Here is a 13,063-nt window from a genome sequence, read left to right on the forward strand (position 1 = left end):
AAAAATCTTCTATCTCAATGCAGCAAAATCAGTTTCGTGATCACTTCACGCTACAATTGAAATAGACGACTATGTGCAACAAAACTTTGCCACATGAAAGGAACCGTCGGTGAGACATGGGAAAAAAGAGAGAGCAAAATGTTAGTTAAAGTTTAACGAAAATCATATGAAGACGGTAGCTAGGTTTTGGGAAAAACTTGCATACACGATTCACATTTAATAGAAAAATAATTGTTTAATCAACCACAAAAATTATCTGCTACTCTTAATACACGGTTATATGGTATTTTTTTTTTATTCATTTTTTTATGGGAGGCAAATAACTTTTGTCATGATATGCACAAATCTTTCATGTTTATTTATCAAATAAAATCATTGGATAGTTTTTCCAATATTTACTCTTGCGTTTTTTTGTTTTTTCCCCTTATGCATTTTTTTTACTCTAAAATATTTGATTGAATTTACAACGATGACAATTCAAATTTATATACAAAAGCTGAAACAATCATTAAAAATAATGCTAATTTAATTTTCTAGATTAAAAATAATGAGAACATTCACATTAGTTGAGCAAACAAAAATTCACTGCATAAGTTCTCACATCAAAATATATGCCAACTCTGTCAAAATATGGTGGATCAACGAACGAAAAAAAAAAAAAAATCGCAGATTTGTGTTGCCAATTCAAGAAACAATAATGGCCTTGGAGCTATCAATATACTCACAGACTTAAAACTTAATAATATAAATAATAAGTTCGCATAATCCTATTACATGAGCCTAGCATGAATGTTTGTAGATGTACAACATGATGCCAAGCATTTGGTGTATGATGTGAGATGATGATGGTTTCTTCTCTTCTTTATTGAATTTTTTTCCTTTAATGTCTTAGAATTGCTGAGTAGCTTCAAATAACGGTCTAGAGAAAACAAAAAAAAATGCATTAATCTTAAAATAATGATGCAACATCTCGAAGGAATTAAAATATAGCAATAAAGTGTTGTAAGTTATAAAACTTCAATATTATAAATAAATTATAGCAAAAAAAACTTTGAACTAACATAAGCATATAATAAATATTGTCTAACATAAATTTGTTTCCTTCTACCGACTAACGTGAGTAGCCGCTCCAACCACGAATTATTGTTGATACGAACATGCTTGCTGCAAAATAAATTTACAATATATCAAAAAAAAAATGCAAAATTAAATAAATAAACAGCATAACACAGTTGTTAAATAAACGAAGAAGAAGACGAACAAAATTTTAAATGAGAAAGAAGAAGAAGCTTGGCAAAAAAAAATGTGATTTTTGGTGGAGTTCTCATGAGTTTAAATAGAAGAATGAAATTGGTAGGGGTTGAGATCATGGTATGATAACTTCTACCATGATGAATTAGTGGGGAGTTTAGTGGGTGGTTAGAGTGGAGAAGAAAAATAAAAAAAAATATAAATATAAATAATTAGAAACATACCTACGGAATGTTTAAATATAGGAGTTAGTGTTTAAATTATAAATTAATTAATGGTTAAATTAGACATTTATTAATTTACAAAATTAACCCTAGGTTTAGGTCTAGGTTTTAGTTCAAAATATCTTCGTTTTATATATAAGAAAACATTTAGAAAGACAAAAAAGTAAAAGAAAAAAAAGAGCACAATAATGCAATCGAAAAATTACTATTCCTCTACGGCAGAGACCCGGCAGTAATTGTGGAAATCAGAATGGAAATTTTGATCTACGCCGATTTCAATCCGAATTTTTTTTACTATAATATTTTTCATTCCAATTATGAAAAGTCTAATTTTGATTTTTTTTTCCCGATTTTTTTTGGATTAGGATTGGTTTGTATATGAGATTTCAACTTTTGATCCGGTTTTAATTTTCGAAAATAATTATCAAAACTTAAAAAAAAAAAAAATCTCAAAAACTACAATTGTAATATCAATATTATCATGCATTTCATATTTTAGCTGGATATAAATTGTAATTTTCTAAATTCCATCAATTTCGATTATAAAAAAAAATAAAAAATCAGATTTTGGAACGAGTTTTTTTTATTCCAATTTTCGAATTTCTGATTATTGATTTTTCCATATCTTTTTAAAAGTGATTGGAATTTGTTTTCACTTCGGAAAAAAAATCAGAACTTTTCCGAAAGTACTAATTACGACCCTATCCTTCCGATTTCCACCGCTATAATTGAGTGTAATTTGATGGATAGGCTTTTGTGGATCGTTATAATTAATGGTTGACAATCGTTTTTGTACGTCTCGGCTATTGGTATTACAATCGTCGGTCAATCGATCCCTTTTATATGGATTTTATTTTTATTTTTTATGCTTATTAAGTTGATATAAATACTTAGGAATTTTTTTAATTTTAATCCTTTATATTGTCATGCTTAGAAATAGTATTCGAAATGTTTTATATTTTAATTTACATTTAATAACTATGCAAAATTAGCATTTTCGGTCATATTTCGCCCAAACTTTAAATTTAACACATTGTTTAATTACTTCGCTAACAAACTTGCGGAATTTTATTTACATGGAAGCTTAAAAATTACAAATACAAAAGTTCAATCAAGGCTTAGTTATATGTTGAATTTATAATTTTTAAGATATAAGTAAAACCCGTCAAGTTTATTCGGTGCGTCATAAAATAAAAAATAAATAAAAAAATCATACAAAATATGACAAAATATACTATATTTTCAAAGTTATTAATGCATGTACAATTAAAACACAATTAGGATATTGAATCCCTAATTAATTAAATAGGCCAATATGGAGGACCAAAATTACAATTTTCCTAAAATAGCTATAAAGATATCAATATCGATACACTAGTTTTTTTTTTAAATATATACCTTTGTTTTTTTTTTTTAATTAAATATTAGTAATAATTAATAAATTTTGTAAGAAAATAATATTTTTTCCTTGAAAAAGATGATCCCCATAACAAAGCATGCATGCATGCCTCTGCAACTGCCTATTTTGAAAAGAGATAATAATATTAATAATGTTCCGTTTTTGCCCTTGGAAAGTCAAAAACGCGCGGGAAAAAAAGATGTCTACGCAGATTTATACCTGGGGATTAAGCACGCGCGCCTCTTCATCTGCTATCTTATTGCACCAGTTTTCCATGAAATTAAACCAGTTTTATTTTTTTATTTACAAACCCTAATTATAAATACACTTCACTCACACTCTGGTTTTACACACACACACAAACACACACATTACAGTGTTTAATATATTTACTAAAGCAAATTCAAATGGCTGGCGGCGGCTCTCTTGTTGAATCTGTACCAAGCATGAGTCTCCTGACTATCTCCGACCACCATTACGACGGCGGCGATGATGAACAAAAATCGATCGTCGTCATCATCAGCTCCGATTGTCTCTTCCTACAATGACAGAATCCGGCCGCTCCTCGACACCGTCGACCGTCTCCGCCACCTCAAGATCATGGATGAAGGCATCCAGCTCCCCACCATCGTCGTCGTCGGCGACCAGTCCTCCGGCAAGTCCAGCGTGCTTGAGTCACTCGCCGGAATCAGCCTCCCCCGCGGCCAGGGTATCTGCACACGTGTCCCGCTCATCATGCGCCTCCAGAACCACTCAAACCCTAACCCAGAACTCTTCCTCGAGTTCGCCGGCAAAACAGTCCCCACCGACGAGGAACACATCTCCGACGCCATCAGCCTCGCCACCGAGGAGATCGCCGGCAATGGGAAAGGAATCTCCAGCAACCCTTTAACCCTGATCGTGAAAAAGAACGGCGTCCCTGATTTAACCATGGTTGATCTGCCCGGAATCACTAGGGTTCCAGTCCATGGGCAGCCCGAAGATATATATGAACAAATCTCCAAAATAATAATGGAGTTCATCACACCGGAAGAGAGTATAATCCTAAATGTTTTGTCCGCAAGTGTCGATTTCACCACGTGCGAGTCGATACGAATGTCTCAGAAAGTTGATAAAACTGGACAGAGAACACTCGCTGTCGTAACGAAAGCCGATAAATCCCCTGAAGGCCTGCTCGAGAAGGTTACCGCTGATGACGTGAGCATCGGTCTCGGTTACGTATGCGTGAGGAACTGTATCGGAGACGAGTCGTACGAGGAAGCGAGGGCGGAAGAGGCTAATCTTTTTGACACGCATTGCCTTCTGTCGAAGATCGATAAGTCCATGGTTGGGGTTCCTGTTCTTGCTGAAAGGTTGATCAGAATTCAGGCAAATATTATTGTGAAATGTCTGCCCGAAATTGTTAGGAAGATCAATGAGAAGCTTGCGGGGAATATCGAAGAGTTGAATAAGTTGCCTAAGCATTTGACTTCTGTCGGTGAAGCGATGGCGTCGTTCATGCACGTTGTTGCTTCTGCTAAGGAATCTTTGAGAAAGATTCTCATTCAAGGAGAGTTTGATGAGTATCCTGATGCGAAAGAGATGCATGGTACTGCTAGGGTTGTCGAAATGCTCAACAAATTCTCTGCCGATCTGCAATCTGCAAAAGACAAGAACGCTTCCGAAAAGTTCTTACTCGATGAGATTATGGTTTTGGAAGAAGGTAAGTCGATTGGGCTGCCGAACTTTCTCCCGAAAGTTGCGTTTCATACCCTCCTGCAGAAGAAGGTGAAAGCAATATCCGCCATACCCTTTGACTTCGTCGAGAAAATATGGGGTTTCGTCGAGAATGTGTTGATCTCCGTCTTGCTAAGGCATTCTGAAAACTACCCGCAGCTCGTGTCTTCCACGAAACGAGCCGCGCAGAATCTCATCGCGAAGATGAAGCAAGAATCGGTTGATTGGGTGAACGACATTGTCGAGATGGAGAAGGTATCCGACTACACCTGTGACCCGACGTACACATCTTTGTGGAAGGAGCGAATGTCTTCGCAAGATCAATTAATGAAAGATATTGACAATAACTACTATGGCAAATTTGGTAATATTGATGTTGTTCATCTCCGTAGCATGAAGAGCAGCGTGCCAGAGGCGTTCGATTTGGGAACGAGGGTGAAGGCGTATTGGGAGATTGTGTTGAGGAGGATGGTCGATAACATGGCGCTGCATTTGCATTTCAAGATTCGTAACCTTGTAAAAAACGAAATGGAGTCGGAGATCGTGAACGAGATAATGGGGCCGCATGGTAACGGATTGGAGAGGATGATGGACGAGTCGCCATCCGTTGCTATAAAAAGAAACAAGTTGAAGAAGAGCATTTCGTTGCTCAAGGAATCGAAGGATGTTGTTGCTAACATCATCGACAAGATTTCGGACAATTTCGATTATTAAGGATTTGGTAATTCCTATGGTTTGTTGCTTGATTAGTATTTTGTTCTTGATTTTATTATGAATGCTGTACTGGATGTGCTGATGTCATCATATCTCATTTGAATGTTTTGCTTTAATGAAATGCTAAGTATTGTTTTCTGGTTTCTTTTTTGTGTTGGTTTATTCACGATTGAATTATATATACTAATTACATTATATACCAATAGTAGAATTAATTAATTAATTAATTAATTAATTAACTAATTAAATATTGTTCAACCCTTAATTTTCAAAATTTTAAAAAAATTGTGGACGTTGTTCTTTGTATGAATTTGACTTCCTAACAATTTTTAGCAAACTAATGTAATGGATTCACTTCTAAAATTTTGTATTTTGCTTATAAGATCATATTATTTGCATAAACTTCTACAAAATTTATGAAACTTGCTGCTGACAAGTCCTTCCGCTCGTAAAACGAAATGCCCGAAAACTTATTGCAATGAAGAAGAAACATTCAATATAATTGAATGGGCGAAGGACGACACTCACTGATTACACGTACGTGTGACCGCAACTCCGCAAGTACTACTCTGCTTCATGGAAGAAGCTAATGGCCGATCGGAATGAATTCTTGAAAGCCATTTCGAAATGTCAACGACGTCGTTCATATTCGTGGGTTGAAGCCTTTGATCTGGGGACGAGGGTCCGATCGAGATTATCAAGAAATTGTTTCGACGAGGAATGGTCGATAACATGGTCTTGCACTTGCGCTTCGGCATTCGTAATCTAGTGACACAAGAAATTGAAACTCAATTTGATCACTTAATCTGAAAATTCTGATTATATATATATAGTAAGAAATTGATGCTCTTAGTGTTTGTATTTTTGTTTTTCGTATTTGACAAAATTACCCCTTTGTGGCTTTATATCTCTCTTTTTTTTTTTTGATTACTTCATTAATGGTTGACAAAAATAAAAATTTATAGCTAAAATAACACTTAAAAAGTAACGGAAGATTTACTAACTCGAAAGCACACAGAAGTTTGACATAATTGCCATTTTTTTTTTCCAACAAACAAGTTTAGAACACGAAACATAGTACTCATCAAAAGCAAAACACACCAAAAAAAAAAACAAACAAAAAAAAAACATTGCTTAAAAAAGAAGAAGCAAAACCATGATATATGCATGCATGCATGCATGCATTGCATGGAGTAAATTTCTAGAGAGCAAGAGTTGCAATATTATCCATAATCTTTGCAACAACTTCCTTGGACTCCTTTAGCAGCTTAACACTATTATTCAACCTCTTCCGTTTATCGGCAACAACCGGCGACTCCTCCAACATCCTCTGCAACCCGTTCCCGTCGGCTCCGATAATCTCGTTTATTACCTGCATCTCCATTTCCTTGTTCACCAAGTTATGAATACTGAATAGCAAATGCAGCGCCATGCAATCCGCCATTCTCCTCAGAACAATCCGCCAGTAAGCCGTTAGCCTCATCTTCAAATCGAACACTTCCTGCACTTGAACCACATTCCCCCTCAGATGCGCCACGTCGACATCTCCAAAACCCTCGATCCGCATTTCGGTCGGCTTCGAGTGGTCGTTGAGAATCTCCGTGAAAGCATTTTGGTGGGCCATGAGGTTGTTCCATAGAGAGACGTACTCGGGGTGGCATGTGTAATCGGTCAGCTTCTCCATCTCGACCAAATCACGAACCCAATCGACCGATTGCTTCTTCTTCAAGGCAACGAAGTTCTGTGCCGCCCTTCTTGTGGAGGAGAGGAGTTGTGGGTAGTTTTCGGAATGTTTCATCAAGACGGAAACGACTACGTTTTCTATGTAACCCCATGTTTTTTCGACAAACTCGAACGGCGTAATATAAATCCCTTTAACCTTTTTCTGGAGGAGAGTGAGAAAAGCGGATCTAGGGAGAAAATTCGGGAGCCCGATTGCTTTCGTCTCCTCCAAAACCCTCATTTCGTCGATCAAGAAAGTGGTTTTCGATTCTTGTCCGCCGCTTTTCGAGTTCATCTCTTCGGAGTATTGGTTCAGCATTTCGGACAATCTTGCGGTGCAATGCATCTCACTCTCGTCGGGGTACTCGTCGAACTCTCCACGTAAGAGAATCTTCCTCAAAGATTCCTTCGCCGAGCCAAGAATGTGCATGAAAGCCGTCATGGCTTCGGCTATGGAGGAAAGATTCTGCGGGAGCTTGTTCAAATCCTCGATATTCGAAGTGAGCTTATCGTTGATTTTCCGAACAATGTCCGGCAAACATTTCACTATTAGGGTTGCCTGAATTTGGACAAGCTTCTGCGCCAAGACAGGAATTCCGACCATGGATTTGCTTATCCGAGAAAGGAGGAAATGCGTGTCGAAGAGATTCATCTCTTCGACGCGCGCCTGCTCGTAGGACTCTTCTCCGATTCGGTTTCGGACGCAGACGTAACCGAGGCCGATGCTGACGTCATCGGCGGTGACCTTCTCGAGGAGGCCTTCGGGGGATTTATCGGCTTTCGTTACGACGGCTAGGGTTCTCTGTCCGGTTCTGTCGACCTGCTGAGACATCCTTATCGACTCGCACGTGGTGAAGTCGACGCTGGCGGAGAGTACGTTGAGGATTATACTTTCCTCCGGCGTGATGAACTCCATTATTATCTTGGAGATCTGTTCGTAGATGTCATCCGGCTGCCCGTGAACCGGAACCCTAGTGATTCCAGGCAGATCAACCATGGTTAAATCAGGGACGCCGTTCTTCTTCACGATCAGGGTCAGTGGGTGGTTGGAGATTCCCTTTCCGTTGCCGGCGATTTCGTCGGTGGCGGCGACGATCGCGTCGGCCACGTGGCGCTCGTCGGTGGGGACGGTTTTTCCGGCGAACTCGAGGAGGAGTTCCGGGGTGGGGTTGCTGTGGTTCTGGAGGCGCATAATGAGCGGGACGCGGGTGCAGATGCCTTGGCCGCGGGGGAGGCTGATTCCGGCGAGGGATTCCAGGACGCTGGACTTGCCGGAGGATTGGTCGCCGACGACGACGATGGTTGGGAGCTGGATGCCTTCAGACGTGATTTTCAGGTGGCGAAGACGGTCGACGGCGTCGAGGAGTGGGCGAATTCTGTCGTTGTAGTAGGAAACGATCGGCGCGTGGATTGCACCGCCTTCTTCTCCGGGAAGCGTGGTTGCCAGGGCCAAACCCTGTTCAGTAGTGTCATCTCTGTGGGACCTTGTTTTGATTCCGGAAGCAACTCCTCGATTCTTACCATTGCCCATTTTTGCTTTGCTGTGTGTGTGTGTAAGAGAGAGAGAGAGAGAGGTAAGAGAGAGAAAGATTTTTGGTCGTGATGAGTGTTTGAGGGTTTCCGATGAAAGTAGTATTTATAATGCTTTGTGTACAACAGTTACGAACTTACTGTCTTCTCTTTGATTTTCCAAATTCCTGTATGCAAGAGAATTGTTTATTGTAACGTTAAAGTTTGCATGCAATGATATTAATTGCTAAAGAGCCTCCTCAAATTCAGTGCAAATAAAAATTTAAAACATTTAATTTATAATTAATAATTAATGATTAATTTGAAACTATCATATGATATGCGTTGCATCTCAGAGGGAATATAAATGGGTTTACAGATGATGTATAGTTGATTATGTACCTATACTCAATTCATCTGATTTTTGTTATTATTTTTAATTTAATTTTAGTGTGTTATTTGACAATAAATGTACTAAAATTTATTCAAATAAAAGAATTGTATATTGGGTTTTGACAAGTTCTAATATCTTTACTTTGTATTATTTCTAACATATTATTGTTCAAACGTGTTCGTACACTTATCGAACGAAGTTTAATCAAATCCAACTGAATTCAAACTCTAAACCGAGCTCAAACGAACTTCTAAAAATCATTTAATTTGCAGTTAACCAGAGGCAGATGATAATACATCATCAAATTAGAACATTTCATTTATCAGAGAAATTTACCTGAATTAAACATGACGAGAAAATAAGGTACAATTGAATAAAGCATGTAGTAAGAATGCACTAACACAAATAATTTCTCGAGAGAAAAAAAAAAAAGTGATTTCTGTACATGCTACATTATCGAATTCGAACCCCTGCTAGTCAGTAGAAATCACTATAACCATCAACACAAACAAGTAATAAGGAGAATGTAAGTTGCCATTGGTTCAATTCCGCAAGATCAAGGGAATCGAACAAGTCTATCTACAGCTGTGTCCAGTGCATCGACATGCCTCCTCAGAATTTTTCTGATACTTAGTCAAGGAATCTAAGAAAATAAAATACTAAATGTTACTAACATCTATGCCTAAGGTTTCTCGATTCAAGAACTTAAAACACGAGAAAGTTAGAATAAGTTACGAGAGATTTCAAATCCCAATACTCGGATCAGACCCTCTTTTCGAACATAAGCAGCATAATTCTTTTCGCAATAGAGATATCCAACATTCCTACACTAGTAAGTTTGGACACGTAAGAGTAAGAATATATAAAGGATACAGTTGTGTGGCAAGAGCATCCATCCCTTTCATTTCTTCGTTTAATCTGCAAAATGAAGTTGCCAGTAAAATAACAGATGATGAAAACATATTAAGGAAGGAGGATAAATATGTCGAACAAATTAGAACTGCCCTTCTTCTATGCTTATCGTAAATTCAGGACGAAAATTCTCGCCAAATAGTACAAGCTGTACTATAGTGATTGAAAGTGTAAAAACAGAATGTCGAAGCAAAGGTATGATTCTTGACAACTTTATTAATCAAGCACGATTTGTCACAATTATGCGTGAATTAATGATTCTTGACAACTTTATTAATCAAGCACGATTTGTCACAATTATGCGTATAAAAATTCACGAGAAGAGTCGTCTTGTCCAAATACTAAAAAAAAAATGAAACAAGATTCAAACCTCAGACAAGAATTTATGTATCGATTTCCTTTTGTCGATGCATCCAGCACTGCAACAGAATAGACAAAACATGTCACATATATATACAGTTCATCAGCTATTGATGCAAGATAACTTCAAAGGCAACATATTCAACGCCCAAATCTGCAAATAAGATCTTCAAACCCAGCAAAATTTATTGCGATAATTGGGGCTTTCTTACAGGACTATATCAGGTAATTTAAACTTAAATTTTACCGCATTCTTGAAGGCGACCGGCTGCATCGCTGAAGCAGCTCATGTGATCAACTGTAGAGCTTGTGGCCTAAAAAACACAGTATCTTAATTAGAATAGTTGAATCGCATATCCGAAAAGGAGATTAATTAAGAACAAAGATAAATCAAGTCCATTACATTTACACAGAAATACTATCTTCGACAATTGTACTTTCAATATTTCGACATTCTCAACGGACACAGTTCACAGTTATATGCAACATGATGTGATAAACGTAATCGACAATCAACAGATAAATTGTGATAATTACACCATTGTGAGCTCATTCGTTTCAAAAATCAACCATATGCAATAGCCCTAATAAATATGCAGAAAATTAGCTGAGAAATAAATAGGGGCTGTCTAACTATTCCTTCATGTAATTCTAAGCTGCATCATACTTATAAATCACTGATGCTGCTGCACATGATACTAGGGTTTTGGCAAAATCCCCAAAAAACGAATTAAAAATCATCACTTGAAATCATGAAAACACTTCATTCGGAGGAAAATCGAAGGTGAAACAATTGATAATTAACGACCTGGGAGAGAGAGAAACGGAGAGAATTGAAGAGAGAGGAGAAACTCTCGGCGATCGCAGATGAATCTCTCTCCACCGCCTCCAGAGCTTTCATAATCTCCTTCCGACGACCAGACGGCTCCGGTTCGACGGACTCACTGCCGTTAACGGCGTCTGTTTCTTCCTTCCCTCCATCGCCCACCAGATGCCGTGTCAAGTTCTGATTCGACTCCACCTCCGAGCCGTTAATCGTGCCTTCGTTCGCCATTGATGAATGATGAGAGATTGAGAATGCGTGACGGAGCATAAAAAAGCGGGTTGGTAAAAACCGGATCGGATTTACAATCGGGTCAGATAAAACATCAGTACGACGCCGTTTATATATTTAAATATTTGACTGTACGCTTTTAAATAGAAAATAATATAAGTGGGATATAAAATTGTTGTAATTGTGTGAAAATTCATAAATATGTAGTTGTGACATATTAAAAAAAATCCAAATAAATCATTGATTTATAAAACAGTCTAAATTGGGTAGATTGTACAAAAACACATTATGTAATGCATAGGGTAATTAGATTTTGATACTGTGAAATATACTATCATTTCAAAAGTGAAAAAAATAATTAGTTTAATACATGATAATAATAATTATAATATAAATTATTAGTGATATTGGTGACAACGTTAATATTTATACAAATTTAATAATAAAAATTCATTCCGAAAAGAAAAAAAATATATAAACTTAATTGTCATAATATAATAATAATTATTAATGAATGAAGTAAAGAAGAATTGGAGAAAATAGGTTAGAAATAGGAGATAAAAATAACAATAACAATTAATTACTAATTAGAAACAGAGGTAGTGAATTATATGAGTTTATTGCATTTACTACCCCTGTGAAATTCGCAACTGCACGATTCCCCCCTGTCATAAAAAAATTAGCAAATACCCCCCCTATGCTTACTTCTAGAATGCACATTCGACCCATTTACTTTATTTCCATTGACCAACCGTGAAAGGACCAAAATACCCTGAGTAAGTTTGTTATATTACATGTTCCGAATTTTTTCATTATATTTAATTAAATCTTATTTTTTATTTCTATTTTAAACAAATACAATACACAAAATATTATTAAATATAAATATATAAAAAAGAAAAGAAAAAATGAAGTTTTTAATTTTCATTTCAGCCCTTTGCACTTTCAAAAAAGCCCTCTCCTACACCACACCTAAAATCACCATTGCCGGACAACTCAAAAAACTCCGAACTAGCCGCCCAACTCAGCCACCACCTCCACTTCGCCGCCCAACTCAGCCACCACCTCCGCTTCGCCGCCCACCTCGTCACTTCCCCGCGCCGTCCAACTCAGCCACCACCTCCGCTTCACCGCCCACCTCGTCTCTTCCCCGCGCCGTCCAACTCAGCCACCACCTCCGCTTCGCCGCCCGCCTCGTCACTTCCCCTGCGCTGCCCAACACAGCCACCACCTCCGCTTCATCTGTCCGCCGTCCGACCGGGACAATTTCTCAGAGTACCGATACAAACGGAGCACGGCCTTCTGCAAATCCGCCACCCACAACCACCCCAATTCAACCGCCCACAACCACAAACATTACTCAACCCCTCTCTCTCCTCGACCTTCCTAAATCCTTGCCGTTCAGGTCCAGAAATTTCCAGAAATTTTGGAGAGAAAGAAGAGTAGACGAGGAAATAAATTAGGGGATAGGTTTAAGATTTTAATTAAGTTCTGGAAAATTGTAATTTAACCCCTGCATTTATTTTAAAAATTCAATTTAGTTCCTTACCTTTAAAAATTATATTTTTAAGGTCTGTATTTTTTTATTGCAAATAACCACGGGGTAGTTTTGTCCTTTCATAAGCAAAAGGGAAGAAAAAATCGCAAACGCGGCGAGTGAGCCGCACGATCAGCTCCAAGGGGGGTTTTCGCCTTTGACTAATAAGTATAGGGGGGTATTTGCTAATTTTTTTATGACAGGGGGAAATCATGCAGTTACGAATTTCACAGGGGTAGTAAATGCAATAAACTCTGAATTATATCTGTGC

At 37.6% G+C, this 13,063-nt stretch overlaps 3 protein-coding genes and 1 long non-coding RNA gene across 4 annotated transcripts; 1 reads left to right on the forward strand and 3 right to left on the reverse strand.

Moving 5' to 3' along the window:
* The first annotated feature begins 3,224 nt into the window (after positions 1–3,224).
* On the forward strand, positions 3,225–5,442 carry LOC105973656 (dynamin-related protein 4C). The gene has a single exon (XM_012998687.2). The coding sequence runs from the start codon at positions 3,364–3,366 to the stop codon at positions 5,302–5,304; it is 1,941 nt and encodes a 646-aa protein (XP_012854141.2). The 5' UTR covers positions 3,225–3,363; the 3' UTR covers positions 5,305–5,442.
* Positions 5,443–6,349: 907 nt separating this feature from the next.
* Positions 6,350–8,594, reverse strand: LOC105973657 (dynamin-related protein 4C). The gene has a single exon (XM_012998688.2). The coding sequence runs from the start codon at positions 8,555–8,557 to the stop codon at positions 6,506–6,508; it is 2,052 nt and encodes a 683-aa protein (XP_012854142.2). The 5' UTR covers positions 8,558–8,594; the 3' UTR covers positions 6,350–6,505.
* A 625-nt stretch (positions 8,595–9,219) lies between these two features.
* LOC105973676 (uncharacterized) lies at positions 9,220–11,334 on the reverse strand. The gene is made up of 5 exons (XM_012998709.2): positions 11,010–11,334; positions 10,449–10,515; positions 10,212–10,260; positions 9,803–9,847; positions 9,220–9,552 (listed from the first exon to the last, which is right to left on the reverse strand). The coding sequence occupies exons 1-5, from the start codon at positions 11,292–11,294 to the stop codon at positions 9,486–9,488; spliced, it is 513 nt and encodes a 170-aa protein (XP_012854163.2). The 5' UTR covers positions 11,295–11,334; the 3' UTR covers positions 9,220–9,485.
* Positions 11,335–12,042: 708 nt separating this feature from the next.
* Positions 12,043–13,042, reverse strand: LOC148772619 (uncharacterized). The gene is made up of 2 exons (XR_016031157.1): positions 12,321–13,042; positions 12,043–12,290 (listed from the first exon to the last, which is right to left on the reverse strand). It is a non-coding gene; the product is annotated as an uncharacterized LOC148772619 (long non-coding RNA).
* Positions 13,043–13,063: the final 21 nt, after the last annotated feature.

The sequence above is a fragment of the Erythranthe guttata genome, chromosome 1, assembly GCF_056151865.1.
Source record: "Erythranthe guttata isolate IM_541 chromosome 1, IM_541, whole genome shotgun sequence".
NCBI lineage: Eukaryota > Viridiplantae > Streptophyta > Magnoliopsida > Lamiales > Phrymaceae > Erythranthe > Erythranthe guttata.